Source organism: Sorex fumeus, unplaced genomic scaffold (genome assembly GCF_029834395.1).
Source record: "Sorex fumeus unplaced genomic scaffold, SorFum_2.1 ptg000072l, whole genome shotgun sequence".
NCBI classification, from domain to species: Eukaryota; Metazoa; Chordata; class Mammalia; order Eulipotyphla; family Soricidae; genus Sorex; species Sorex fumeus.
The window spans coordinates 337925-360564 of record NW_026606129.1 but is presented as its reverse complement, the minus strand read 5'-3'; the positions used below and the strand labels follow the sequence as shown (position 1 = coordinate 360564).

At 65.9% G+C, this 22640-nt stretch overlaps 1 protein-coding gene across 3 annotated transcripts in view; it reads right to left on the bottom strand.

Moving 5' to 3' along the window:
• Positions 1-1413: 1413 nt before the first annotated feature.
• The window catches only part of ARHGEF7 (Rho guanine nucleotide exchange factor 7), a 48225-nt gene continuing 26998 nt past the window's right edge, over positions 1414-22640 (bottom strand). Inside the window, exons 5-22 of one of the 3 annotated variants that reach the window (XM_056129030.1) lie at positions 21726-21927; positions 19565-19653; positions 17438-17532; positions 17261-17356; positions 16405-16527; positions 14995-15133; positions 13914-13973; positions 13514-13660; positions 12248-12334; positions 11516-11594; positions 11297-11436; positions 9288-9512; positions 8220-8313; positions 6780-6869; positions 5060-5236; positions 1954-2053; positions 1813-1867; positions 1414-1675 (exon numbers count right to left, since the gene is read on the bottom strand). In XM_056129030.1, coding sequence (XP_055985005.1) covers positions 1553-1675; positions 1813-1867; positions 1954-2053; positions 5060-5236; positions 6780-6869; positions 8220-8313; positions 9288-9512; positions 11297-11436; positions 11516-11594; positions 12248-12334; positions 13514-13660; positions 13914-13973; positions 14995-15133; positions 16405-16527; positions 17261-17356; positions 17438-17532; positions 19565-19653; positions 21726-21927 — 2121 coding nt within the window. In that variant the 3' untranslated portion in view covers positions 1414-1552. Of the gene's footprint in view, positions 1676-1812; positions 1868-1953; positions 2054-5059; positions 5237-6297; positions 6339-6779; positions 6870-8219; positions 8314-9287; positions 9513-11296; positions 11437-11515; positions 11595-12247; positions 12335-13513; positions 13661-13913; positions 13974-14994; positions 15134-16404; positions 16528-17260; positions 17357-17437; positions 17533-19564; positions 19654-21725; positions 21928-22640 lie in introns of those variants that run through there. The other 2 variants (XM_056129031.1, XM_056129032.1) reach the window with 2 other exon arrangements.

Sequence of the window (22640 nt, the reverse complement as noted above, 5' to 3'; positions counted from 1 at the left end):
GGCGGGAGGGCCGGCAGAGCCGCGGCAGTGACCCAAACCTCTGTTTGGGAGGAGGTGCCCGATTTGGGGCTCCCTACCTTGACACAGCCACTCCCAGGCTCACCGCCGTGGGTGACAACCTCAGCCCCACCCTCAGGGCCGAGTTCCTGAGGGCCCAGGCGGGACCCTCTGGCCCAGGACAAGCTCAGCCACCACGAGGCACCGCGGGAGGGGACCGAGGGGAGGACCCTGCAGCAGAGCGGGTGCTGGAAAGGCGTGAGGACACGCCCAGGGAGGCGGAGCCAGGGCCCAGCTGAGCTGGACCACAGGGGACAGGCACCGGGGGCAGGGCTGGGGCCAGCTGAGCAGGACGCGGGAGAAAGGGGTGGCAGCTCTGGCCAACACCACTGGGGGCTGGGTGAAGGAGACGCGGGACGGGTGGGGTGTGCCACAGGCGGCCCCCTTGGGCACTGCGCCCACCTTTAGCAGATGCCCCTACTCACACCCACGTGGAAGCTGCAAAGACCCCACTGCCCGCTGGGCACCCGGCTCAGCAGGAAGTTGGAGGGTCCGAGCTGCAGACACAGTCGCAGGCTCGTCTGGCGGTGCCCAGGCAGGAGTCGCCTTGTGTCCCCCCAGGCTGTGGCCTTGCTCCCCCTTCCCCCATCCCGTCCTCAGCCCCAAACCTCACGCAGTGCCGAAGGGGCCAAGTCCCCGTGAGCACGCAGCCGGAGGGGCCACCAAGGCGCTGCCTGGGCCTGTCAGGCCACGGCTCAGAGCCCCGGGGGGTGCCCTGGACGGGGGCGTAAGAGACCCACTCACATCCCACACCCAGGGGCCCTGAAAAGCGAGTGGGCAGAGAGTGTTCCGGTGCCCGCCATGGCTCCCGGAGGGGCCATTCCCACCTCACACGCGGGGTCAGATGGGGCTCCCCCACGGGAGTGTGGAGCTCTCAGACGCTGAGAAGCAGCTGGCCTGGGAGGTCGTGAGCACAGGCCCCCCAGCGTGGGCAGGTGGTACCTGAGCTGCCATCTCGGAGCAGGGACGGCCGCTGGCCGAGACCTGGAGGACCCATTCAGTCTGCTTCTCCCTGGCCGCTAGCTCCCCACAGGCCCTGGGCTCCGGCCCACATGGGCACCCCACTCCCGACACGGACCTCACGCTCGCCAGGGTCATGCTGGCTGAAGCGCCTCTTCTCAGTAGGGCGAGGCCCAGGCCGCACCCCAGGGGGAAACCGAGGAGGATGGGCCCAGGGACTCACAGAGGCGCTTTCCTGAGGGCCCCCAGGCACGTGCCACGCAGGGCCTGTTCCCCCCGGCCACCTGCGCGGGCTGGCCGTGGTGTGCAGCCACTGGGCCCGGCTGTGGGCCGCGGGGCTCGAGCGGGTCCGAGCAGGGACGCACTCAGAAGCGGGTTTAGCAGAAACACAATCCGTGATATTTATAAAGGTTCATAAAAGTGGGGAGGGGGCTGGGCAGGATGAGGTATGTGGGCGCTGGTGCCGGCGGCTCCACCTCGGGACCGCGTGGCTGAGGCGCTGCGGGGAGGGGTCCCGCTGCGCGGCCCGGGGCCCTCAGAGGTTGGTCTCGTCCCACGCGGGGTCGCTCACGGTCTTCAGCACCTTCCGCACCAGCTTCTCCAGGTCCTTGCGGGCCCGCTGCTCCTCCTCCAAGCACTTCCTCATCTTCTTGTTGTCCTGAGGAGTGCGGGAGTGTTGCCGCGTGGCCATCACGGGGAACAGGCCACGGTCCGGCCCGCCGGGAGTTGGCCCCGGGTCCCCCACGGCCCACCTCAGCCAGGCCGGCCGCACGGGGCCGTGCAGCAGGCACCCACCTGTCTCAGCTCCTGGACCTCGTCCCTCAGCGCGTACACCGTGTCCACCAGGCTCCTGGAACGCACACAGGGCTCAGGGCTGTGCCCGTGCAGGGAGCCGCCCGCCTCCCGGGGCCCGTGCCGAGGCCGGCCAAGGCTTACTTTTCCTCCATCACTGTCTGCCCGTTGCTCTTGATCTCCTCGATGATGATCTTCTCCTCCTCCGGGAGCAGAACCTGAGGCGCGGACTCCTTGCGCGAGCCTGACAAGACACATGCCACAGGGTGAGGGGCGGCCGAGACGCGGAGACTCAGACCACAGCAGCCAGACCGCCACCTTCCTGCCCTGCCGCTTCCCAAAGACGCACCCCCATCTCTCTGGGGACCCCGACCACCCAGACGCCAAGCTTGGCGGGATCTACGGCGCCCCAGGCCAAGTGCAGCTTCTCCAAGACTAAGACCAACGTGCCCGGGGCGGAAACTCCGTCAGCATTGGCTCCCACCGCCCTTCCCACTCCCCGCGGGACGCCCCTCCGTCTTTACAGAGCAGCAGAGACGCATGCTGGGCTGCCACGAGGGCAGCCCTCATCTGATCCCAGAGCACAAAGCGCTTCCGGCGGCCCCGGGGGAGGAGCTGAGCGCGACTGCACAGCCCCCTGTCCCTCTACAGCTGGGCCCAGGTGATGCCGCCACCCATCTTGGCGGAACCTCAAGGCGACGCACAGTACAGCCCCCAAGTCCCCCGGCTCACCACACCACCCCGGGGCTGGACACGGGGGGAGGGCAGCCTCTCGGGATGCGCACCGTGGGGTGCAGGGGGGTCCCAGCCCCCCTGAGATGGGCGCAGACGCGGGCTCCGGGCCGTGACCCTCCACCGGAGTGTGGGGTCAGCAAAGGCCCTGCCCAGCAGCTGGGCAGATGAGGAGCTGCTGCAGACTCACTGCCCAGCAAGCTGACAGCCCTCATCAGAGCTGAGACTGCAGGCCAGGAGCGCTGGGCACGGGGCCACCGATATAGCCTGTGCCAGTGGGCAGAGGTGCCGGCGAGGGCAGCGCAGCGGCGGGCCCTGAGGCGGCCTGGCTCTCACCGACAACCGAAACCTCCTGGCCAAGTGGCCCCGGAGTGCGGTGAGACCGGACTCTCCAGAGGGCGCCCAGACGATCCAGGGCAGCTCTGGAAGCCCCTTGCTTGGCTCTGGCAGCTAAGGGCAAGGAGGAGACTCTGGAGGCTCCCACATCTGTCCCCAGACTTGGTGCAAAGCACCCAGCACACTGACCAGGGGTCCGTACTCACTCGGGGAGCTGAGGGGCACGGGACTGGCCCCAGGCAGCCACAGCAGAACCCAGGAGGGTCTGGGCAGGGCCACAGAGTCGTTAGTCGGCCCTGCTCCAACGCCTCGCTCCCTCGTGGTGCCAGCCCTGCAGCCCCCATGGCTGTCACCGGACAGAGGGTCTCATTGGAGGACAGCAGTGCAGGGACAAAGGTCCACCCTGGCCAGCCCTGCCCGCAAGGACCCTGCCTCTTCCTAGTGCACCAGGCAGGTTCTAAGGAGAAAACCAACGAACACCCAACAGAACACAAAGGTAGAATTTTCCTCATCTATCCTTTCTCCCGCGTGTGCACGCACACGTGCACACACACACACACACACACACACACACACACACACACACCCCTTTCCTTTCCAAAGAAAACCCCCAGAGAGTGAACTTGCTCAAGGATCAAGAGGGACAACCTGCCTCCCCTCAGTGCCACAGGTGTGCCTGAACCACCTCAAAGGTGCCACCGTGCCACGAGGCCACAGCCAGCGCCAGGTGACAGGAGCTGCCACCAGGCCCCACCCCCCGGGAACAAATATGGAAAGCCACGGGCTAGCAAATGCAAAATTTATTTCAACTGTACATAACAGATGTCGTTGATATAAAACAGACACGTGGGGGCCCTGTGTGGGCACGGAGTGGAATGTGCGGATACTGTACACACAGCAGGCAGTCCAGCCAGGCCACACGGCAGACAGCACACCCGGGGCCGGGCCTGGGGACGCCGGCCGCTTATGCACAACACACACTGGATAGCGCCCGCGGCCAGTGTGCCCGAGGGCGGTGTCCACCTACCTTCTAGACCCGTCTTCGTCCCATCAGACACTAACTGTGCACAGAGTGCAAGGCGCCGGCTCCCGTCCCAGCCTCTGGCTCGCTCGCATGCTGTGGCCCTACGCTGCGCCCCGGCCCGGACAGACCGACCAACACGCCACCCTCGTCTCCAAGTCAGGAGTAGTCACAGACCCCGGGCACGTGGGCACGTGGGCATGCAGGGTCGTGCTGTGGCAGGGCCGGAGCGGAGCGCCCAGACTGCCCCGGGCACCCTGGGACCGTCCCCTACCGGGGAGGGGGCAGCAGGGCCTGCGCGAGCCCTGGAGCCCGGCTCGGGCCAGCGGGCCGGGACCCCCTCGGCGCCCCCACGGCCAGGAGACAGCGGCCCCGCCACACACAGGCGCAGCCCGCGCCCACCGGGAGTTCTCTATAGCACCTCTGGGCTTGTGCCAGGCCCAGCTCCCAGGAACAAAGGCGGAGGCAGCGCTGTGTCCGGGCAAACCAGGCGGGGACACGGAGGCCCTGGGAGAGTCCCGCCCTGGGGAGAGAGACAAGGTTATTCCCGACCCGTCACGGCCAGAGCTGCTCCGGACGCGGGCCCTGACCGCTGTCCTGGAGGGCGGTCCTTCCGGGAGCAGACGGTGTCTGCGGGGCAGCGGGGCCCTCCAACACGGCCTGTGGCGGCCAGCGGCACAGACTCCAGCGACCCTGCCCCCGCGGGCCGGGCGACCGTGGGGCGAGTCTCCGGCGGACTCGACTCGGTCATCGGGTGCACACGCAGAGCTGCTGCGCACAGGCGGTCACTGCCGTGGCTGCCGGACACGGGCCGGCCAGGCCGGGACGAGCCAAAGCAGCACCTCAGAGGACCCCGGCCCGCCGTGGGCAGCCATGAGGGGGGCCCTCTGCCCCGGGCCGGGCGCTAACGAGCTCCGACCGTGAACACGTGGCCGGCCGCGGCCCCCCTCCCCGGGGCCCACGGCCAGTCTGCATCTGCATCCACACTCAGAGCGGCGGGGGGCCTCCGGGGGACAGCGGGAAGACCGGACACGCTCGCCCGGCAGTTAAAGTACGACACGAGAGAGACGAGAGAGCGAGAGGGCGCCTAGGAGAAGCGGGCCTGCGGCGAGGGGGTGCAGCGTTAGTTCTGGTGAGAGATATAGGAGCAACAGCTCTTACGAGATGCAGAACCCATCCTGTAACTATGGGCTGTCCAAATACTGTCATAGTCAGAGTCTTCCGAGAGGTCTGAGGGCTCCAGGCGGGAAAGGCTACTGCGGCGCCCCGCCGAGTCTAGGCTGGGCTGCTCGTCGTCAGCCAAGACGTGGTTATGCATCAGGTCAGTGCCTTGCCATGCTAAGACGGGCGGGGACAGGCGGACAGGCAGAGGGGCAGAGGAGACGGACAGGAAGAGCCACAACCAAAAACATGGAAACAAAAGCAAAAGGTGAGGGGAGAGAGGAAGAGAGAAAATATGGTTAAACACGGCAACAACGTCATTTCTGCTCATTTCCGGCTGCTTCCATCCTCGACCACCCTCAAGCCAAAGCCGGGCCCTGGGTGGAGGTGTCCCGCCCACTGCTCCGGCAGGCCGGCCCTGCACACGCCAACGCACGCCGGAGTCCCGAGGCTCCGACCCCCTCCTGCAGCTGAGTCAGAGTGGAAAACGCTGCCCAGGGCACGGGGGTCTCAACTTACCTGGCACACACCCCACTGTAATCGAGGGTCCGCCGGTGGCACTGCCCCCCCGCCCCTTAGCAGAGGCCCCTGGGAGAGGTCGGGGCCGTCCTACCCCTTCCCTGCACTGCTGTGGGCAACCCCCCGCCCAGACGGGGTGTGAGCACTGAGGGACAGAAAGGTGGGCACGAACCGGATGCACAGCAAAAAGGCATGAGCTGGCCGGGCACGGGCACATGCAGGCTGGCGCGAGCTGGGGCCAGCACCCACGTGGTGCGGAGCCACGGGCCCTGGGCACGGGCCATGCACAGCTCCCAGGCCTGCCTGGCGGCAGCACGGCCACGCACAGAGAGGAGCAGCGGCGGGCACCTGCAGGCAGCAGCCAGAGCACAGCCCGGGAGAGAGGGCAGCGCCCAGGACGGCGCAGAGCAGCCGCCCCGCGTCCAAGCGCTCGACTCACTGCACGAGGCCCGCTCTAAGGCTCAACACCTCAACCCGCTGTGGGGCGGCGCCGCGCGGCCGACTCCTCAGCCTCCCCGCACGGGGCCGGGGACCTTCCCCGGTGCGCGGGGCCACGGTGGCGGCCCCTCGCGGCGGCTTCCTACATGGGCCCACAGCCGGCAGGGGCAAGAGTCGGGGTCCTGGGGCCCAGCTGACCCCAGAGGGGGCTGGCCTGGCTGCAGAGCTGCTGTCAACTCAGACAAAGCCAAAGCAAAAGCAGCTGAAAGTCCTCGTCGCACCTTTTTCCAGCACTGGCTCTCACAGGCCTGACACTGAAGCACTGTTCCACAGGAGCGGGGAAGAAGAGGAAGGCAAGGCGCCGCGGTCAGGGGGGGCAGGCGCCCCGCTCTCAGCCCCCCACCCGCTGGGGCACGGGGCCCACGCCCGAACGCAGAGTCGGCCGCGCCGGCCTTGCCTTCCAGACTTCTCGCCTCAGAAGCCGGCAAGTCCAGTGCAGAAATGGCCCGTGGACGGGGATCCAAACGCAATCTCGGAAGGCGCGGGAGGCCTCGCGCGGGGCCTGCCGCGGCAGCCCCTGGAAGCTGCACAAACACGGGTGTGTCCCGCCCTTCACCAGCCGGCCCACGAGCCTCTCTCTCGACCCTGCTCCACGCACAAGCAAGCTCCCCCTCGGGCGCCCCCGGGCCCGGCCCGCCCGCCCGCGCCCCCCGAGCACCATGCAGGGCGATGCCCGCGCGGCCGCTCGCCCCGTGACACTCACTGGAGTTGAGCGTCTGCCGTGTCTTGGCGCTGGTGCAGTAAGCCTCGATGACCTTCAGGATCTGCGCGTCCTCCTCCAGCGCGGCCGTGCCTGTGGGGAGCGCCTGGCGTCAGGACCCCACGAGGGCGCTGGCGAGGGGGACCTAGGCCCTCCTGAGCGGGAGAGCGCTCCCCCCAGCACCCCCCAGCACCCCCCAGACACAGCCGCAGCTCCGCAAGGGGTCGCGACGCCCGGCCACACCAAAGGGGCGCCACGCACCCGCCCGTCAGAAGTGGGAACGCGAAGCGAGTCCCTCACTGCGCCCGGCACAGGCCCAGACGCCCCAAGTCCCCCTTCCTCAGGCCCTCGGCCCCGCGAGCCACTCGTGTGCCCCAGAGTGACGTCAGCGGGAACTGCACACTTCCACGAAGGCCTGCCAGACTCGGTAGGAGAGGCCAAGGCCTGAAGCCCACCCCACTCTGGCAGCCGGGCAAGCCCCACTCGGGGCGTTCAGTGCCGGTCCCTTCGGCTTGGTCGCACCTCAGCACTGCCCCGTCAGTCACACCCTCACTCCACCCACCTCAGCACTGCCCCCTCCGCCCCCACCCGCCACTTCAGCACCCCACTGCCACACTGACGCCTGCAGGTGCTTGCGATTCCCGGCTCCGGGGGTCCTGACCCTCCTGGCAGCCAGCACCCAGGGAGCCACCCCCAGTGGTATGTCTGCAAGGAGGGCTCAGCACCCCAACACCCCCTGGCAGGCCGCTGAGACGGTGGCAGCCACTGCCCACACCCCCAGTGCCTGACTGACAGGTGCAAAAGAGCACACACCCGAGGGAGTGGCCGCACAGCAGCCAGGAGACGGGCCCCCCAGGTGCACGTCACCGCTGCACCCGAGTCACACTGCTCTGTGCTCCACACTGTCCCCAGACCAAGGCCGGGATCCTGAAGAGGCACCCCGCACGCCCCCCGGCTGAGCAAGCAAGGCAGGACACTGGGCAACGGAGGACGCGGGCGCCTGGCCGTCCGCCTCCGCAACCCCCTAGTGACACCAGGGACAGCACGGGGGTGCCAGTGCTCTAGACACAGCTGCACAATCCAGCAGGGGTCAGCCAGCACACACAGCACAGCACACACTACACACAGCACACACAGTCCATACGACACCCACAGCAGATACAGCACAGACCGTACACACAGCACACACAGCACAGCATACAACAGCACAGACGCTGCACACAGCGCACAGAGCACTCACAGGACACCCAGGACACAGCATGCAGAGTACACACGGCACATACAACACCCCCAGCACACAACACAGCACACCTACAGTACACACAACAGCACAGGAGGCGCCAGGGGCAGAGGCTGGCAGGGCCTTCAGACCCCTACACGGCCAGAGCAGCGCAGGTGTGGCCGGTGCCGCCCAGCACCCGGGCAGGCGCACCCCCTACTCACTCTTCCTCAGCGCGAACTCCTCGTCTGACGGCTTCCGCTCAGGCTTGCGTTTCGGCAGCAGCTTCTTCATGGTCTTGGGACTCTTGCTAAGGTCCTGCAGAGGCGACACCGACAGGCTACCAAGGGGGCCCATGCTCTGCCCCCAGACCCCACACGCACACGACGGCAGGCCCCGGCCCGAGCCCTGCCCCTCTCTGCCAACCCTGCACCACGTGGTGCCGGTCCAGCCGCACGCGCACACGCTATGTCCCCTAAAGGCGCGATCTGGGCGGGCCCAGCAAGATTGACATCCTGGAAACCACGCAACCGCGAGTCTCAGCCCAGAGCAAAGGACAATCGGCCAAGCCGCGCTCCCAAGGCGTCTCCACTCACACCCCCACAGGGCCCAAATCAGGGCGACTCTCACAGCCACACCACAGGCAGGATGGTGTCCACGCAGACGCACGCACACCAGCCTCTGAGGACACGCTGCTCCCGGCAGCTCTGCAGTGACAGGCGCACCCCCCCCCCCCCCACCCGGTGCCAGGAGGTTCCTGGGGACTTAGAGCCACCCGCAGCCCAGGGAGAAGAGTCGGTGCTCGTGACTGTGACTGTATCACTGCCTTAGGGTCGGACACTGTGTGTGTGTGTGTGTGTGCGCGCGCGCGCGCCCCTGGCCCTCAAAGTGTAAGTGGGGCCATGTTGGCGTGTGGCTGTCAGCGTCAGTCTGATTCTCTGACTGTCCGTGTGCATGTGTGGTTCAGAGCGGGCACGCGCGTGTCCCCCGGCCTCCATGGAAGGGTTCTGTGCGCGGGCCCCGGGGCCTGTGGCACCAAGCCTCCTGCCCCTGCCGCCCCCTTGCGTGGCCCGCACGCATGCCTCCCACATCCCCGGCCACGCCCCCGCCGCTCTGGCCCACATCCTCCTCTCCGGCAGCCCCGACACGAGCCCCGACACGGGCTGGAACCTGCAGGCCCGACGCAGCTGAGGGCTGGAGCTCGCGCAGCAGCCCCGGCACACCGGGCACACGAGGGGGGCGACGCGGCACCGTCCGCCTGGGCTCCCTGGGCGCCGCTGCAGCGGCCTCACCTCCTTGTAGCAGAGCGCGGCCGAGGGCCGGAGTGGGGGTGCGGGCCGCAGGCAGCTCAGGCTCCATGGCTTGGGGGTTTTCGGCGGCTCCAGGGGCCCCCAGTTGATGGTGGTGTGGGGGGTGCCGTGGTGGGAGGGGTGGGGCAGCGTGTGGTAGGCGGGCGCCAGCGGCACGGGCTTGCTGTCGGCGTGCTTGCTGGACGGGGTGACCGGGTGCGAGGGGAGCTGCCCGGGAGAGAGCGGAGACAGCACAGGTCAGGCTGTGGCCCAGACGCTGGGACAGACGAGGGTGCGCTCGGCCAGGGCTTGGCAACGCGACTCAGGACCGCTTCCTGGAGGACAGCAAGGGGTTGTTCCCGGGAGCCCGCGACCTGCCCAGCGCGGACAGCAACGAGAGAATCCACCATCTCGGCCCTGAGACGGCACCGAGCCCCACAGGCAGGGTCCCCGGGCAGGGGAGACGCCGACACAGGCTATGGCCACAGGGACACTTTGCGTGACCTCGTCCACGGAGGAAAGACGCCCTCTTGGAAAACAGCACGGAGGGCGGGCGGGGGGGGGGGGGGGGGGCAGGCGAGGGGGGCGGCCAGGCCGGGGAGGGGAGTGAGGAGGGTGATGGGTGTTGGACCCTAAGTGCTTGAGGCTTCATGGGTGAACTCCCTTTTCCTCCTCCCAGAGCCGCTTCCCATGCCCCTGCTGGCATCCCTAACTGAGTTCAAGTTCGTCCCTGACCTTGCCTTTGTGTTTTACCTCTCAATGTCTCAGCTCCCCAAGTCAGTGTTATGCTTATGTCAAAACTTTCCGGTAATTCTGAACTTGGTATCTGTACTGCTTTGTATTCGAAGTGCTGTGTATTTGTACCTGCTTCTCTATGACCTTTTTTCATTTTACTATAAAACAATGTTCTTTGCTCAAACGTAATACTGTGCTCCTAATATTCGGGATTCTGAAATACATCTACTCCTGGGCATCCATCCAATTACTTGACTCAGGCTTCAGTGGCCGTAGTTCCTAACACCCCAAAAGGGAGGCCCCGCCATGGGATGGACCCGGGGACAACAGCAAAGCTTGCATCAAAATGGGACATTTAGAGAGCATGAATGCATGGTCTTGATGCAAGCTGCTATGACTTAAGAGAAAGCCCCCCACCCCCCATGGGGAAAGACAAGCTGAACCATCCCAAGGACTGAGTCTGGGACTTACGGTAAAAGCCCTGCTTGCTCTCAGAGCCCAGAGAACGAAGTCTGGGGATCCTTGCCTCTGACTGAGTCTATCCAAACAACTGCAAGTTTTGATGACATATACAACTAGGGGGAAAGATAAAGCAAAGCCGACGTCCCTGGGAGACAAGAGTGTTTCCTTGCGCCACTCTCCCCAGAGAACTGCCTCTGCCAAATGTTCATCTCTGTAAATGACCATCACACCGATGTCCTTACCTCAAGCCCCTCAAATGTTCTATAAGCATGCTAGCACTTCTGCATTAAACAGGCCATTTTCATCATCAGGCTGTGGGGAGTGAAGACAGGTGAGGGGGAGGGCAGGTGAGGGGCAGGAAAGGCGAGGGGAATGAAGACAGGTGAGGACAGTGAGGGGAAGGTCGTCCTCACGTGTCAGAACAAAGCAGCCCCAGGGGATGCTCTAAGGGCCTCAGCAGCCCCCGTGTGAGTCAGCGCGCCAGTGAGGTTTGTCCGCACAGGACTGGGTGTGACAGGCCCCCGAGGCTGGGCATACCATCTGGCGGATGGAGCAGGCCATGGGGGAGCCCCCGAGAGACGCAGGTTCCCAAGGGCCAAGCCTACACGCCGACGGGCGAGGTCAGTGCGGCGCCGAGACCACCCAAAGTGAAGGCGCAGGCCTGCCCCGCGCGTGGAGTCCTGAGGGGCTGAGCAGGACTCAGGCCCAGAACCGTGGCTGGGAAGGGCCGGGAGAGGGGCAGGACTCGGGCATGGGCCCCGGGCACTGTCTTTTCCGAGCTGCCGAGCGCCGCAGACACGGGACAGGGCACTCACGGTGTGGGATGGCACCGAGTGGGGCTTGACGGTTGGGGTCCCCACAGACGTGACTTTGGTCTGCCTCTGCAGGTGTTCCACCCACTCGTGCAGGTCCTGCTGGCTGCCGCAGGACACCAGGATGCGCTCGATCATGCTCCCTGGGGGGACATGTGGTGAGCGCCCTGCCCCGCCCCGCCCCGCCCAGGCCAGCCGTCCCCTGCCGGGACCTGCAGGCACCTGATATCTCAAACGCATTCCGGTGATTCTCCCCGTCCTCGAGCTTCGTGACGGTCATTCCTGTGGTCGGCAGCTTCCCCTACAGAAGACCAGACCAAGAAACGGTGAACGGTCTAGGCGACGGCCCCTGGCCGCCCAAAATCCCTCCAGGCCACGCTGTTGGCCGGCATCAACCAAGGGTCTCGAACCCAGGGCGCCTCTCATGTACGCAATCAGGGCGGTCAGCTGGGCAGGCCAGGGCGGGAAGCGGGCAGTGGCCTCTCATAGGAAGTGCGGGAGCCTGGCTCGGAGCCACGGCAGCTGAGTGACCCCCAACCGGCAGGCAGCCTAGGAGCGGTCCCGTCCCAAGGCCTGGGCCGAGCCCCTGGACACGGGCTGTGGGCTGCGGGGCACAAGAACTGCACAGCACAGGTGAGGGACACACCCGATTGGAGAAACGTGCAATGTGAAGAGCGCACCCACGAGCACACGAGAGGAACACACAGCACACACCACACCTGAGGAGTACATGTGAAGAACACACCACACGTGAGGAACATGCCACGTGCGGACGGCACGAGAGGCGCAACGAGCACACGGCACACGTGAGAAGCAACACATGTGAGAAGCACACCATACCCATGAGGAGCACAAGCCGTACACGCATGGAGCACGCATGTGAGCACACCTCCGTGAGGAGCACATGCCACAGACACGGAGCAAACGTGAGAACGGGCGCCCGTGCCGCCGCACCTGGTAGATGAAGCCGCTCATGCGCGGGCTGGCGGACAGCATCAGCAGGATGTTGGGGAACAGCAGCAGGTACCGCTCGCTCTTCTCCTGGGGAGCAGACGAGCAGACAGCTCAGAGCCGCCCGCAGCTGTGGCGCCCGCCTGTGTGCTCGCCACGCCACCGGGGCCACGGACACAGCCCGGAAAGCGGTGACGTCGTCAGCTCGGCCCCGGGCCAACTCAGGATGTCTGCGATTTTATTTTCACGGGGAGCCCATCATTCGGGGCGGGGGCAGCGAGGGGCCCCGTCAGACCAGGGGGCGGTTCCCTTTCACCCACGACAACCCTGGCCCTTCCCTCATCCTCCATGGATGTCGCCGCATCATCCCCTTTCCTCAGCGGCAGAGGACACCAAGGGCCACCTGCAGGAGCCTGTGCACACGACCCCGTGGGCCTGCTGTGGGCCACTACGGGCTCCTGGGGCCTCCTGAGCGCCTCCTGTGTGGCACCTGGGGGCCTCTGTTGTATCCTGTGAGCCTCCTTTGAGTCTACTGTGGGCTCCTGTGAGTGTCCCATGGGTGTCCTGTGGGCCTCCCTCCCGTGGGCCTGCTGTGCTGCTCTCTGCCCACAGTGCTCCCTGTGCTGAAGGCCTGCAGGGACATGTATGGCGCCTGCCTGTGATGTCCCCCCTCGGGGTCTGTCCCAGCCGGGGTCTCCTTCCTGCTCCCACCCTCCACCTGCCCACGGCTCTGCCAGGCAGGGGTCCTGGTGCCCGTGGGAGCCGACCCGAGGAGATACCCCCGAGACTGATGCCAAGCTCAGCTCTGAGGGGACACCAGCAGTTGGGCCTGGACGTGAGCACACCCTGGCGTGTCCTTCCAAAGCCAGAATACGTTTAGTGACCCCTGCAGCCCGTCGAGCATGCAGACCGGTGCTCGGTGTGAGCCTGTGATGGCCTGCACACGCCAGCACACGCGCCCAGGGAGTCCCAAAAACATACGCTGATCAGGACCGCAGAGAGAAACGGCCTGTGGAAGCCTCGGGAGACAGCCCTTAGCCGGCGGCACGTCTGCTCCGCATGGGCCTTGGGGAGTGCCGGGCCAGTCCCCGCTGAGGGTGAGCTCCCTGACCTGCGGTGGGCCAAGGCCGAGGCAGACAACACACTGTCAACATCTGGTGGAGTGCTCCGGCAGTCAGGAGTCCAGACGGGCCTGACCCTGCGGCACACAACAGCCACAGCCCGTCCCCGCACGCCGGGACCCAGGAGATGCCAGGGCAGGGACGGTACCTCGCTGCCGGCACACTGGATCAGGACCTGGGACATGTGGATGACGCTGCCCAGGGTCTTGATGTCGTCCCCCTCCCAGCTGCGGATGGCCTCAGTCAGGATCTGCAGCTCCAGCTCCTTCCTCTTCCGCACCTCCTGGCACTGCGCCTGCGGGTGAGAGCACTGTGAGGAGACGCAGCCCGGCGGGCTGGAGCCGCGGGACAAAGGGCCTGAACGGCCAGCACCGAGGCGAGAAGCTGGAGCGCTCCACCTCTCGGCGGGCACGTGGGGGTCCATCCTCCTGCGGGCACTGAGCCCACCGAGCGCTCTGGGGGCAGTGGGCAGAGCACAGAGCCTGTGGGGCCCAGAGAACGAAGGTGATCCCAGCCCCGTCCAGCCCTGTCTGGGCCACGGCACCCACCGAGAGGGCTTTGAAGCTGGCCATGGACCTCTGGATGTCTGCCTTGTCCGGATGATAGTCCTGCAAAGAGAGGGCCAGCGGTCAGCTCAAGGGCCCTGATCCCCGGGTCCTCCCCGGCATTAAGGTGACGCTTCTCACCCTCTCCCTGAGGGAACTAGGGCCAACAGACTCAGTGACAGTCCAGAAGAGCAGCATGAAGAACTTTCATCTGTAGACTGAACCACACTCCTGCACACAGACACCAACTGACCCACAGACATGCCCGCATACACGGGCACACGTGCACACATCTATACACCCCAAAGACACATGCCTGTACACTCCACATGTACATACACATCTGCACACCCCACGTGCATATGTATGTACACCCCATGTACGCATGCACCGGGACACCCACACGTATGCACATGTCTATACACCCCCACAGAGTACATGCCTGTACACCCCCCATGTGTACGTATGCCTACACACCCCCATGCAGATACACATCTCTATACAGCCCCACATGTACACACAGCTACACGCCACCTGCATACACACCTGTGCACAGCCCCGATCGTGCACACACAGACGCCTACTTACATATGGCTGCACACAGCCCTGCGCTCCCCCCAACATGCTCATACACATGCTTGACATAAAGGCATCCAGACAAGACACCCCCCACATGTACACTCCCACGGCATCCACACACGAACCTAGTCCCAAATACACGCGTACCATACCTGCTCACAAACAGGTACCCACAAATCCAACCTGCCTGTGCACACATACACGTGTGTACTCACACAAGCACACAGGCTGGTATCGAGTGCACACACAAATCAACGTGCATCGTGTTCATGACACACACCAGCATCCAGGGTGCCCACAACGAAACAGTCATGTGTGCGTACACGTGTCATGCCCACGCGTACACAAGCCTGCCCCTCCCCAGACTCACATACATGCACGCACACGCATGCACACACCCCAGAGCCCGAGGCCAAGGCAGTGGCTGACCGCCCCCCCCCCCCCCCGCGACACCCACAGGCACCCAGATTCAGCTCTCTGAGCAAGCACGCCCTGGAGCCAGTACCTCCATGTGTCTCTCGAGCTCTTTGAGCAGCGCTGGGTACTTGTCCAGGCGCATGAAGGGCTTGCTCAGGCCGGTGGTCAGCACCAGGATCCCGGGGCTGCTGGCCCCCGCCAGCTCCATGAACTCCCCCAGCTCCTCACTGTGTGGGAGAAAGGGGGACGCGTGAGCATCCTGCACCTGCCAGCAACCCCAGTGCAGAGCACGCCAAGGCCCGCGGGCCCGGCCGGCCCTACACGCCAGCGCAGGCTCCACCAATGGACTCCTGCAGAACAGCGCCGATACGGACCGGGGGTCTGCGAGCACTGGAGGGACCAAATGTCCCAGAACCGCCTACCCAGACCCTGACAGGGCAGCGAGAGGGGCACGTGGGCAGCAGGAAGGGCACGGAAGCAGCTTCCTCATCACTGCACACCTCAGGGTCCCCCCGTGCTGCCATGAGCTCAGATGCAGAGCCACAACAGTTGCTGTCATGCACGTGTGTGTGCACGTGCGTGCACGAATGACCGTGTGTGTGTGTGTGTGTGAGAGAGAGAGAGAGAGAGGGTCAGACCTGGCAGTGCGCAGAAATCACTCCTGGCTCTGTGCTCAGGCCTCAATAACAGCTCTGCTGGGGCTGCCTCCCGGCTCTGTGCTCGGGGCTGACTCCTGGCGCTGTGCTCAAGACTTACTCCCAGTTCTGTGCTCAAGGCTGCCTCCCAGCTCTGTGCTCGGGGCTGCCTCCCAGCTCTGTGCTCAATAACAGCTCACTCCTGCCTCTCTGTCCGTGCTTACCCAACTCAGGACAGCACTGTGACGCCAGGGACGGCAACGAGGTGGACCACGTGCCGGGCAAGCAGGCCACCTCTTGGGCCCCACACGTCTTTCCCACGTGCCCGCGTCTCCACACACAGGGCCATGCGTGTGCCTGACCCTGTGCAGTTCCTCTCCGCTCTCGGGCAGCGGGCACCGCCCCACCCCACTGCCCCTTGCTGGGCTGCAAGCTGCAGGGTCAGGTAGGCCTGGGGCTCCCAGACCTGAGGGCCCTCAGCATGGGGCAGTGCTGCAGGTCGCGGCTGTGGGGCTGCAGACATAGGGACACTGAAGCATGGCCACCATGCCGCGGGCAGGGAGAGCCGGCACGGCTCCGACAACAGCCTGTACAGCTGATGTGCGCTGCAGCCAGGGCCCAGCGCCGAGAACATCAGCCCGTGCGTCACCTGAGTCTGCCAGCAACAAGGGGGTGATGCCCCCATCTCGAGTGAGGCACGACCCAGGGGCCTCCAGCGCGGCCCAGGCAGCACACCCGACGAACGCGCAGCGCCCGGACAGGCCCCGGGGCACCTGCCTGCCCAGGACAACTGCCTGCCCATCACCTGCGGGAGCGCTGTGGCCGGGCACCCGGGGTCCCAGGGCGAGCTGCAGGCGACGCACCTGTGCTCCGTGAGGACGTTCACTGCGGACGGGTGGTTGGCACAGTACGCGAGGTACAAGGTCTTCATCTGCGGCATCAGGCTCAGGAAGCAGCCGCCAACCCTCTGCTGCGCTTCGGGCGACCTACGGCACAAGGACGGGCAGGGAGCTGGGTGAGACGCGAGGGAGGGAGCACGGAGAGCCCCAGCGGGAGCACACGCAGGCCCCAGGGAGCACTCATCTGACCTGGGGGTTTGGTGCGCCCGCCCCCCCCTTCCTTTCGCCTTCCTGCCCCCTCAGCTCTCCCTGCTGGGACTCGGGCCGGAGCCTGCTCACACCGGTCGGCTGCAGCTCAGGAGGAGCAGACGTGTGCGGGGCCCGCTCCCACACAGCTGCTCACGGGCCAGAACAGACACGCCCGTCTCCCAGCACCAGAGGTCTGGGGACAGCCCCCAAGCACTGCCCGGCCCAGTCCTGCCCCTGCCCTGCCTCGGGGGCCCGAGGACCTGGGCCTGCCCACTGCCTCAGCGCTCACACGCGCAGGCCCCGGCCCGGACCTGACAGGGAGCACCTGTGCCGGAGTGGGGACGGGGACATCGTCTACCACGCTGAGGCCATCCCTGCACAGGAGCCAGCACACAGCCCCCATGTGGGGGTGACTGGTACCGCCACTCCCCCCGCACCCCGAGACTCTGAGCCCAAGCGGCTGCCCCGGCAAGGGCGAGAGTCGGCGGGGGCCGTGTCCAGCACCGCTCAGGACAGGTGGGCTCATCCTGGTGAACACACACGCACACATGCACATACACACACGCATGCACACATACACACGTGGCAGACACGTACACACACGCATGTGCGTGCATCACGGCCCACTCACTTGGTGCACTCCTCCAGGGACTGGACCAGCAGCAGCTGGAAGGCAGAGATCTCCTCCAGGTTCCCCGTCAGGGCAGACATGTTGGCCGGACTCAACCTGGGGAGGAGACCGTGAGCCGGGCGGCCCGCTCCGCCCCGCCCCCCACGGCCCCGAGCGCCCCCGCTGCCCCTCACTCACTTCTCACTGTTCTGCAGTGGCCGCAGGTAGGTGGCGAGCACGGTCTGAAGTTCCTTAGAATATTCATTCTCTGTTTCCAGAATATTCTGTAGCACCTACAGCAGAAAGACACAGCTGTGGCGCAGCCCCTCTTGGACCTTCATCCAGCAGAGTCCTCAGCTCCACCCTGCCTGCCCCGCGGGTCCCACCAAGTCTCCCGCTGCCCGAGGGCCCCAGAATGGGCGACAAGGGCCACACACAGGTGCAGGTGCGATAGGGAAGCCCGGGCTGGTCCATCTCCTCTCTGTATGCGTGCGCACACACACACGCACATGCACGCACGCACACACACAGCAGGGGACGGGGCAGTGCGATACACGTCAGCTTGGCAGGCGGCCTGAGGGGAGAGCACCGAGTGGGGGCCGCCAGGCCCTGCACAGCAGCACCTCTGGGCACCAGCCCCCAGACCGAAGGCGCCCTCCCGCTCCGGGGGACAGCTGGCCAGGCTGGTGCCTGGGAAAGGCCCAGAGGAGAGAGACGGGCTCCAGGGGTTGGCGAACTCGGGTCCGAGGACTGCTCCGGCCCAGCACCAACAGAGCGACACTGCGCCTTCCCCACAGCCGGGGCTGGGCAGGAGACAGCAGATCACGCCCTGTGGGTGCCCGCAGAGCTGGGGGCCCGCCCAGTCCTCCCAGACATGCTCTACGGCATGACGGTCCCCTCGGGTCCCCTGGACTCCTGAGCGCCGGCCATGAATGGGCCAATTCACACAGCGCGAAGGGAGGGGCACCCAGTCACTCTGGCGGGGAAACCAGGCGGATGGCGAGATGCCGGCTTCCTTCCAGGACACCCCCACCGACACACCAGGGACCAGGTGGCAGTGAGAAGGCCACCCGCAACTACCCACCCGGCGGGGGGCACAGCCCTCACCTGCCTGGCCCTTCTCCCCGGGCGCCGGCTCCGGCTGCTGCAGGCTCCCATGGGCGAGCGCGCCCGACCGCGTCAGGAGCAGCCAACAATGGGCCGCTCAGAGAGAGAGCACGGGCCCACGGCTGACGGCACGGCCTGGCACCCGGGAGCCCCAGGCCGCGGGGGCAGGACGCACCCCTCGGGGGCTGGCCCGGGGAGGCAGCCAGGCGGAGACCATCGCCGTCCCCGAGGCTGGCCCCTTCCAGCCCACCACGCCGCCGGGCACCTGCCCTGGGGATTCGGGGCCACCTCGCATCTCACGAACAACCGCAGGGAATCTCGCTCTGGGCGACCTGCCAGGCGGGGGACGCCCTTGGCCGAGACAGCCGCTGACTCGGCAGAGAGCAGCTCAGCACCCTCGCGTCCCACCCACACACGGCTTCAGCACACGCAGCACGGCCACGGGTGCCGGCCAGCCCGGCGGCATCCGCTGCAGCCCCCGGCCTGCACCCTCACGGCTGAGTGCCCCCGTGACCACAGGCAGCACCCCGAGCTCTCCACCCCCTCACAGCTGAGTCTCTGCATTTGTGCCCTGGGTGCTAAGCTGAAGCCAGCACGTGGGCTCGGGGGGAAACTGAGGCGGCAGAGTTGTAGGCACGGGTGGAGCCGTGAGGAAGGGGGCAATGGGGGGCTGAGAAGGGGATGGGCTGCAGGAAGCAGGGCGTGAGGGGCGGGGCCCCGAGTGGGGACGGAAGGGCCTCCCGGCTGTCACCCGGCCGGGCACCGCAGGCCCCACTGATTTCCCAAGGGACAAGCACGCCCCGCTGCTGCCCGCTATGGGCACCGAGAGCCAGGCACAGGCCGAGAGGCAGAGCAGTGAGGCAGTGAGGAAGGCGCCCACACTCAGGGCGTCTCGGCCCTGCCACCTGCCCCGCTCAGGGCAGCACGGTGACCGGGTGCACCGTCTTGGCACCGGGGACGTGCCCTGTGCGCAGCTACTCTGCGAGCCCCCGCCCCGCAGGGACGGGCCAGAATCGAAAGCTCCATCCCGAGACCAAGGGGCCGGTGCTGCCCCACGACAGCACCAGATGTTGCTCAGGCGCGGCTCTCCGGCCGCCAGCCTCTCCGCTCAGGCACACGGGGATGGTGGGAAGGGCAGGGACAGACCCGAGTGCCGAGGGCGGCTGGCGCGGCCGGAGAGGGGACGGACAGAGGCGCCACATGGCCCAGGCTACTCACCACGTTGTAATAGCTTTTGTTAATGGCGGTTGTGTCGAAGCCTTTGGGGGGGCTCTTCAGGGACCCGGACTTGGGCGACACGGGCTTTTCTGGAACAAAAAGGCCACCTTCACCCTGGACGCCAGGACACCCCACTACACCAACCCCCAGGGCACGAAGGAGGCACCCCAGCAGGGGGACCACCCCACCCCCCACCCCGCGGCAGGCTGAACCCGGGAGGTGGTGGCCATCACGGAGACAGGACACCCTATAGGACCCACGGGCCAGACGGTCACCCACAAAGGTAGGAGTGAGACAGCCACCGAGTGCCCAGCACTCTGCCCACAGCCCTCACACCAGAGACACCCCCGGGCATTGGCCACGCGGCCACAGACTCGGAACAGCGGGTCTTGGCACACACGCCTCCACGGGAGCCACCACTCAGACGCGACACGGCAGGACGGCCGTCGCATGGGCGCATGGACAGGCGCGCGTCTACCGCAGGGACCGCTGCTCTGAGGTTGGGCGGACAGCCCTGTCTAGGGGAGAGTGTGCGTGTGTATGCATCCGTGTGTGTGTGCATGTGTGTCCGTGTGTGTATGTGCATGTGTGTACCTGACCGCTAGGAATGCTCTGAGGGTGGGCTGTCTGCTATCTGTCTAGGGAAGAGCGTGCGTGTGTGTATCCGTGTGTGTGTGTGCGCGCGCGCGCGTAGGTGTGCGTCTAACTGCCGGAAATGCTCTGAGGGTGGCAGATAGCCTGGTCTGAGGGAGAGCATGTGTGTCCGTGTGTGTATGTGCGTTTGTGTATCTGACCGCTAGGAATGCTCTGAGGGTGGGCAGATAGCCCTGTCTAGGGGAGAGCGTGCGTGTGTATCTGTGTGTGTGTGTGTGTGTGTGTGTGCGCGCGCATGTGTGCGACTAACCATCGGAAATACTCTAAGGGTGGGCAGATAGCCCGGTCTGGGGGAGAGCATGTGTGTCTGTGATTGTGCATGTGTGTGTTCATGCGAGTGTGTGTGTGTGTGTGTGTGTGTGTGTCTAGCCGCAAGAATCACTGCTTTGGGGGGAGGGGGATGGCCCTGCCTACTGGGGATATTCACATGGATGGATGAACAGATGGATGGATGAATGAGGGACTGCCAGACAGATGGACGAGGGGATACGAATCAACAGGCGGACATGTTGACAGATGGACAGATGAGTGGGATGAGGTTGCGGGATGAAGAGATGGACAGATGGAAGATACAGGGTTGCCAGGTAGACAGACGGACAAATAGTAGATAGGGAGATGCTGGGTGGACAGACAGTGGACATGGGGTTACCGGGTGGACAGACAAACGGACACAGACAATACAGGATTGCTGGGTGGACAGACGGACACACAGGACACACGGGATTGCTGGGGGGACAGTGGATATGGGGTTCTCGGGTGGACAGATGGACGAGCTGTAGATATGGGGCTGTGGGGCGGGCAGACGGACAGATGGTGGGCACGGGGCTGCGGGGCGGACAGTGCATCCGGAGACGTGGAGCTGCAGGGGGAAGCCCCCGGTGCCACATGGGTGCCTCTGCAGGGTGGCTGTGGCCACTCTCGGGCCCAGGGAGCAGCTGACCTGGTCCCAATGGCTGCATATTTCTGGGGTGTTGCCCCAGGGCTCCTCTCAAACCAGTCGGAACATCCTGGGAGACTTCTGGCCCCCTAGGGCTAGCTGAGCTCTGGGAGTATCCTTCAGGTGGGGAGGCCCCAAGGACCCCGATAACTTGGGGGCGGGGGTGCTCGTGGACCGGACAGCAGCAGTGTTGTGTGCAGGACCCTGGGCCAATCCTGACAGTGACCGATACAGTGACCTGAGCTCCACAGGGAAGCCCCAAAGAGAGACAAGCAGATGCTCGGGCTGCGGCCACTCGGGCTGCGGCCGTGGCCTGTGGCCCTCCAGGTCCCAGACAGGCCCCACGTGGACCCACACCCGGTGCTCAGCGGCACAGAGGCAAGGCTACATCATCCCGGGTAGCCAATGACACTGACCGCCACCCTCCCACTCCACCACTCAGCCGCCTCGTGCCCGAGCTTCCCCCGGCCGCACACCCCAGACTGGAAACTGAGGGGCCGCCCCCCAGGCCCCGACACCCACCCCCACAGGCCCACCCCGGGGCCCGACACCCGCACCAGCAGCGCTCACCGCTTGGCTTGACCTCGCGCACGTAGTTGCTGGGGAACCAGCCGGTGCGGCCACCATGCGTGCCCTCCCACCAGCCTCCTTCCTCCACACGCGTGACGTGGATGACATCCCCCTTGGAGAAGGACAGCTCGTCCTCATTGGTCTGCTGGAAGCTGAACTTGGCTCTCACGACCAGCTGGCTGCCACCGGCCTCGCTCATGTCCTGCGGGGAGAGAAAGGCCACGGCGTCAGCCAGTGACATGCGGCCCCGGCACATGCGGGCACACGGGCAGTAACACAGGCACACGTGAGTAGACATGCATGCGCACACGGCAGCACGGCGGGAGCAGGGGATAAAGGCCTGCGCGCCCAGCACTGCAGGACCAGCCGCAGAGGAGGGGCAGGGGGAGGAGGGGCAGGAGCAACAGGTGACAGGCCCGAGCTCTGAGCACGGCGGGTAGGCCAGCTGCCCCTACGGAGGGCTCTGCCGTCGTACCCTGGGAGGCCGCGGGCCAAGCCTGCCTCTGTCACGCTCCCAGGGTTTCAGAGAGCAGCAGAAACCCCAGGGGACAGAAGGCCACCACCTCGCAGCCTGTACCTGGACACTGCTGACAGCAGGCAGCTACCCAGAGGACACGGCATTCCTGCCTCGCCCAGAGCCGCACACTCACCGCCCCATCGGTCAGGAGCTTATTCTCTAACCACCTGACCAGCTCCAGGACACACCCAGCAGCCGGAGCCCCCCCACCCTGCAGCGGCCGCCTGTGCCCCACAGACCCCTCTGAGCGGCAGACAGGGACCAACTGGGCTCCAGGCCTGGAGTAAGGAGGAAGCGCCCCCCAGCAAGGAGCTGACAATATGTGGAGACCTGCAGGAAGCTCCCAGCATCCGCCTCGGACAAACACGGCGGCCAACAGCTGCACCGGGCAGGAAGGG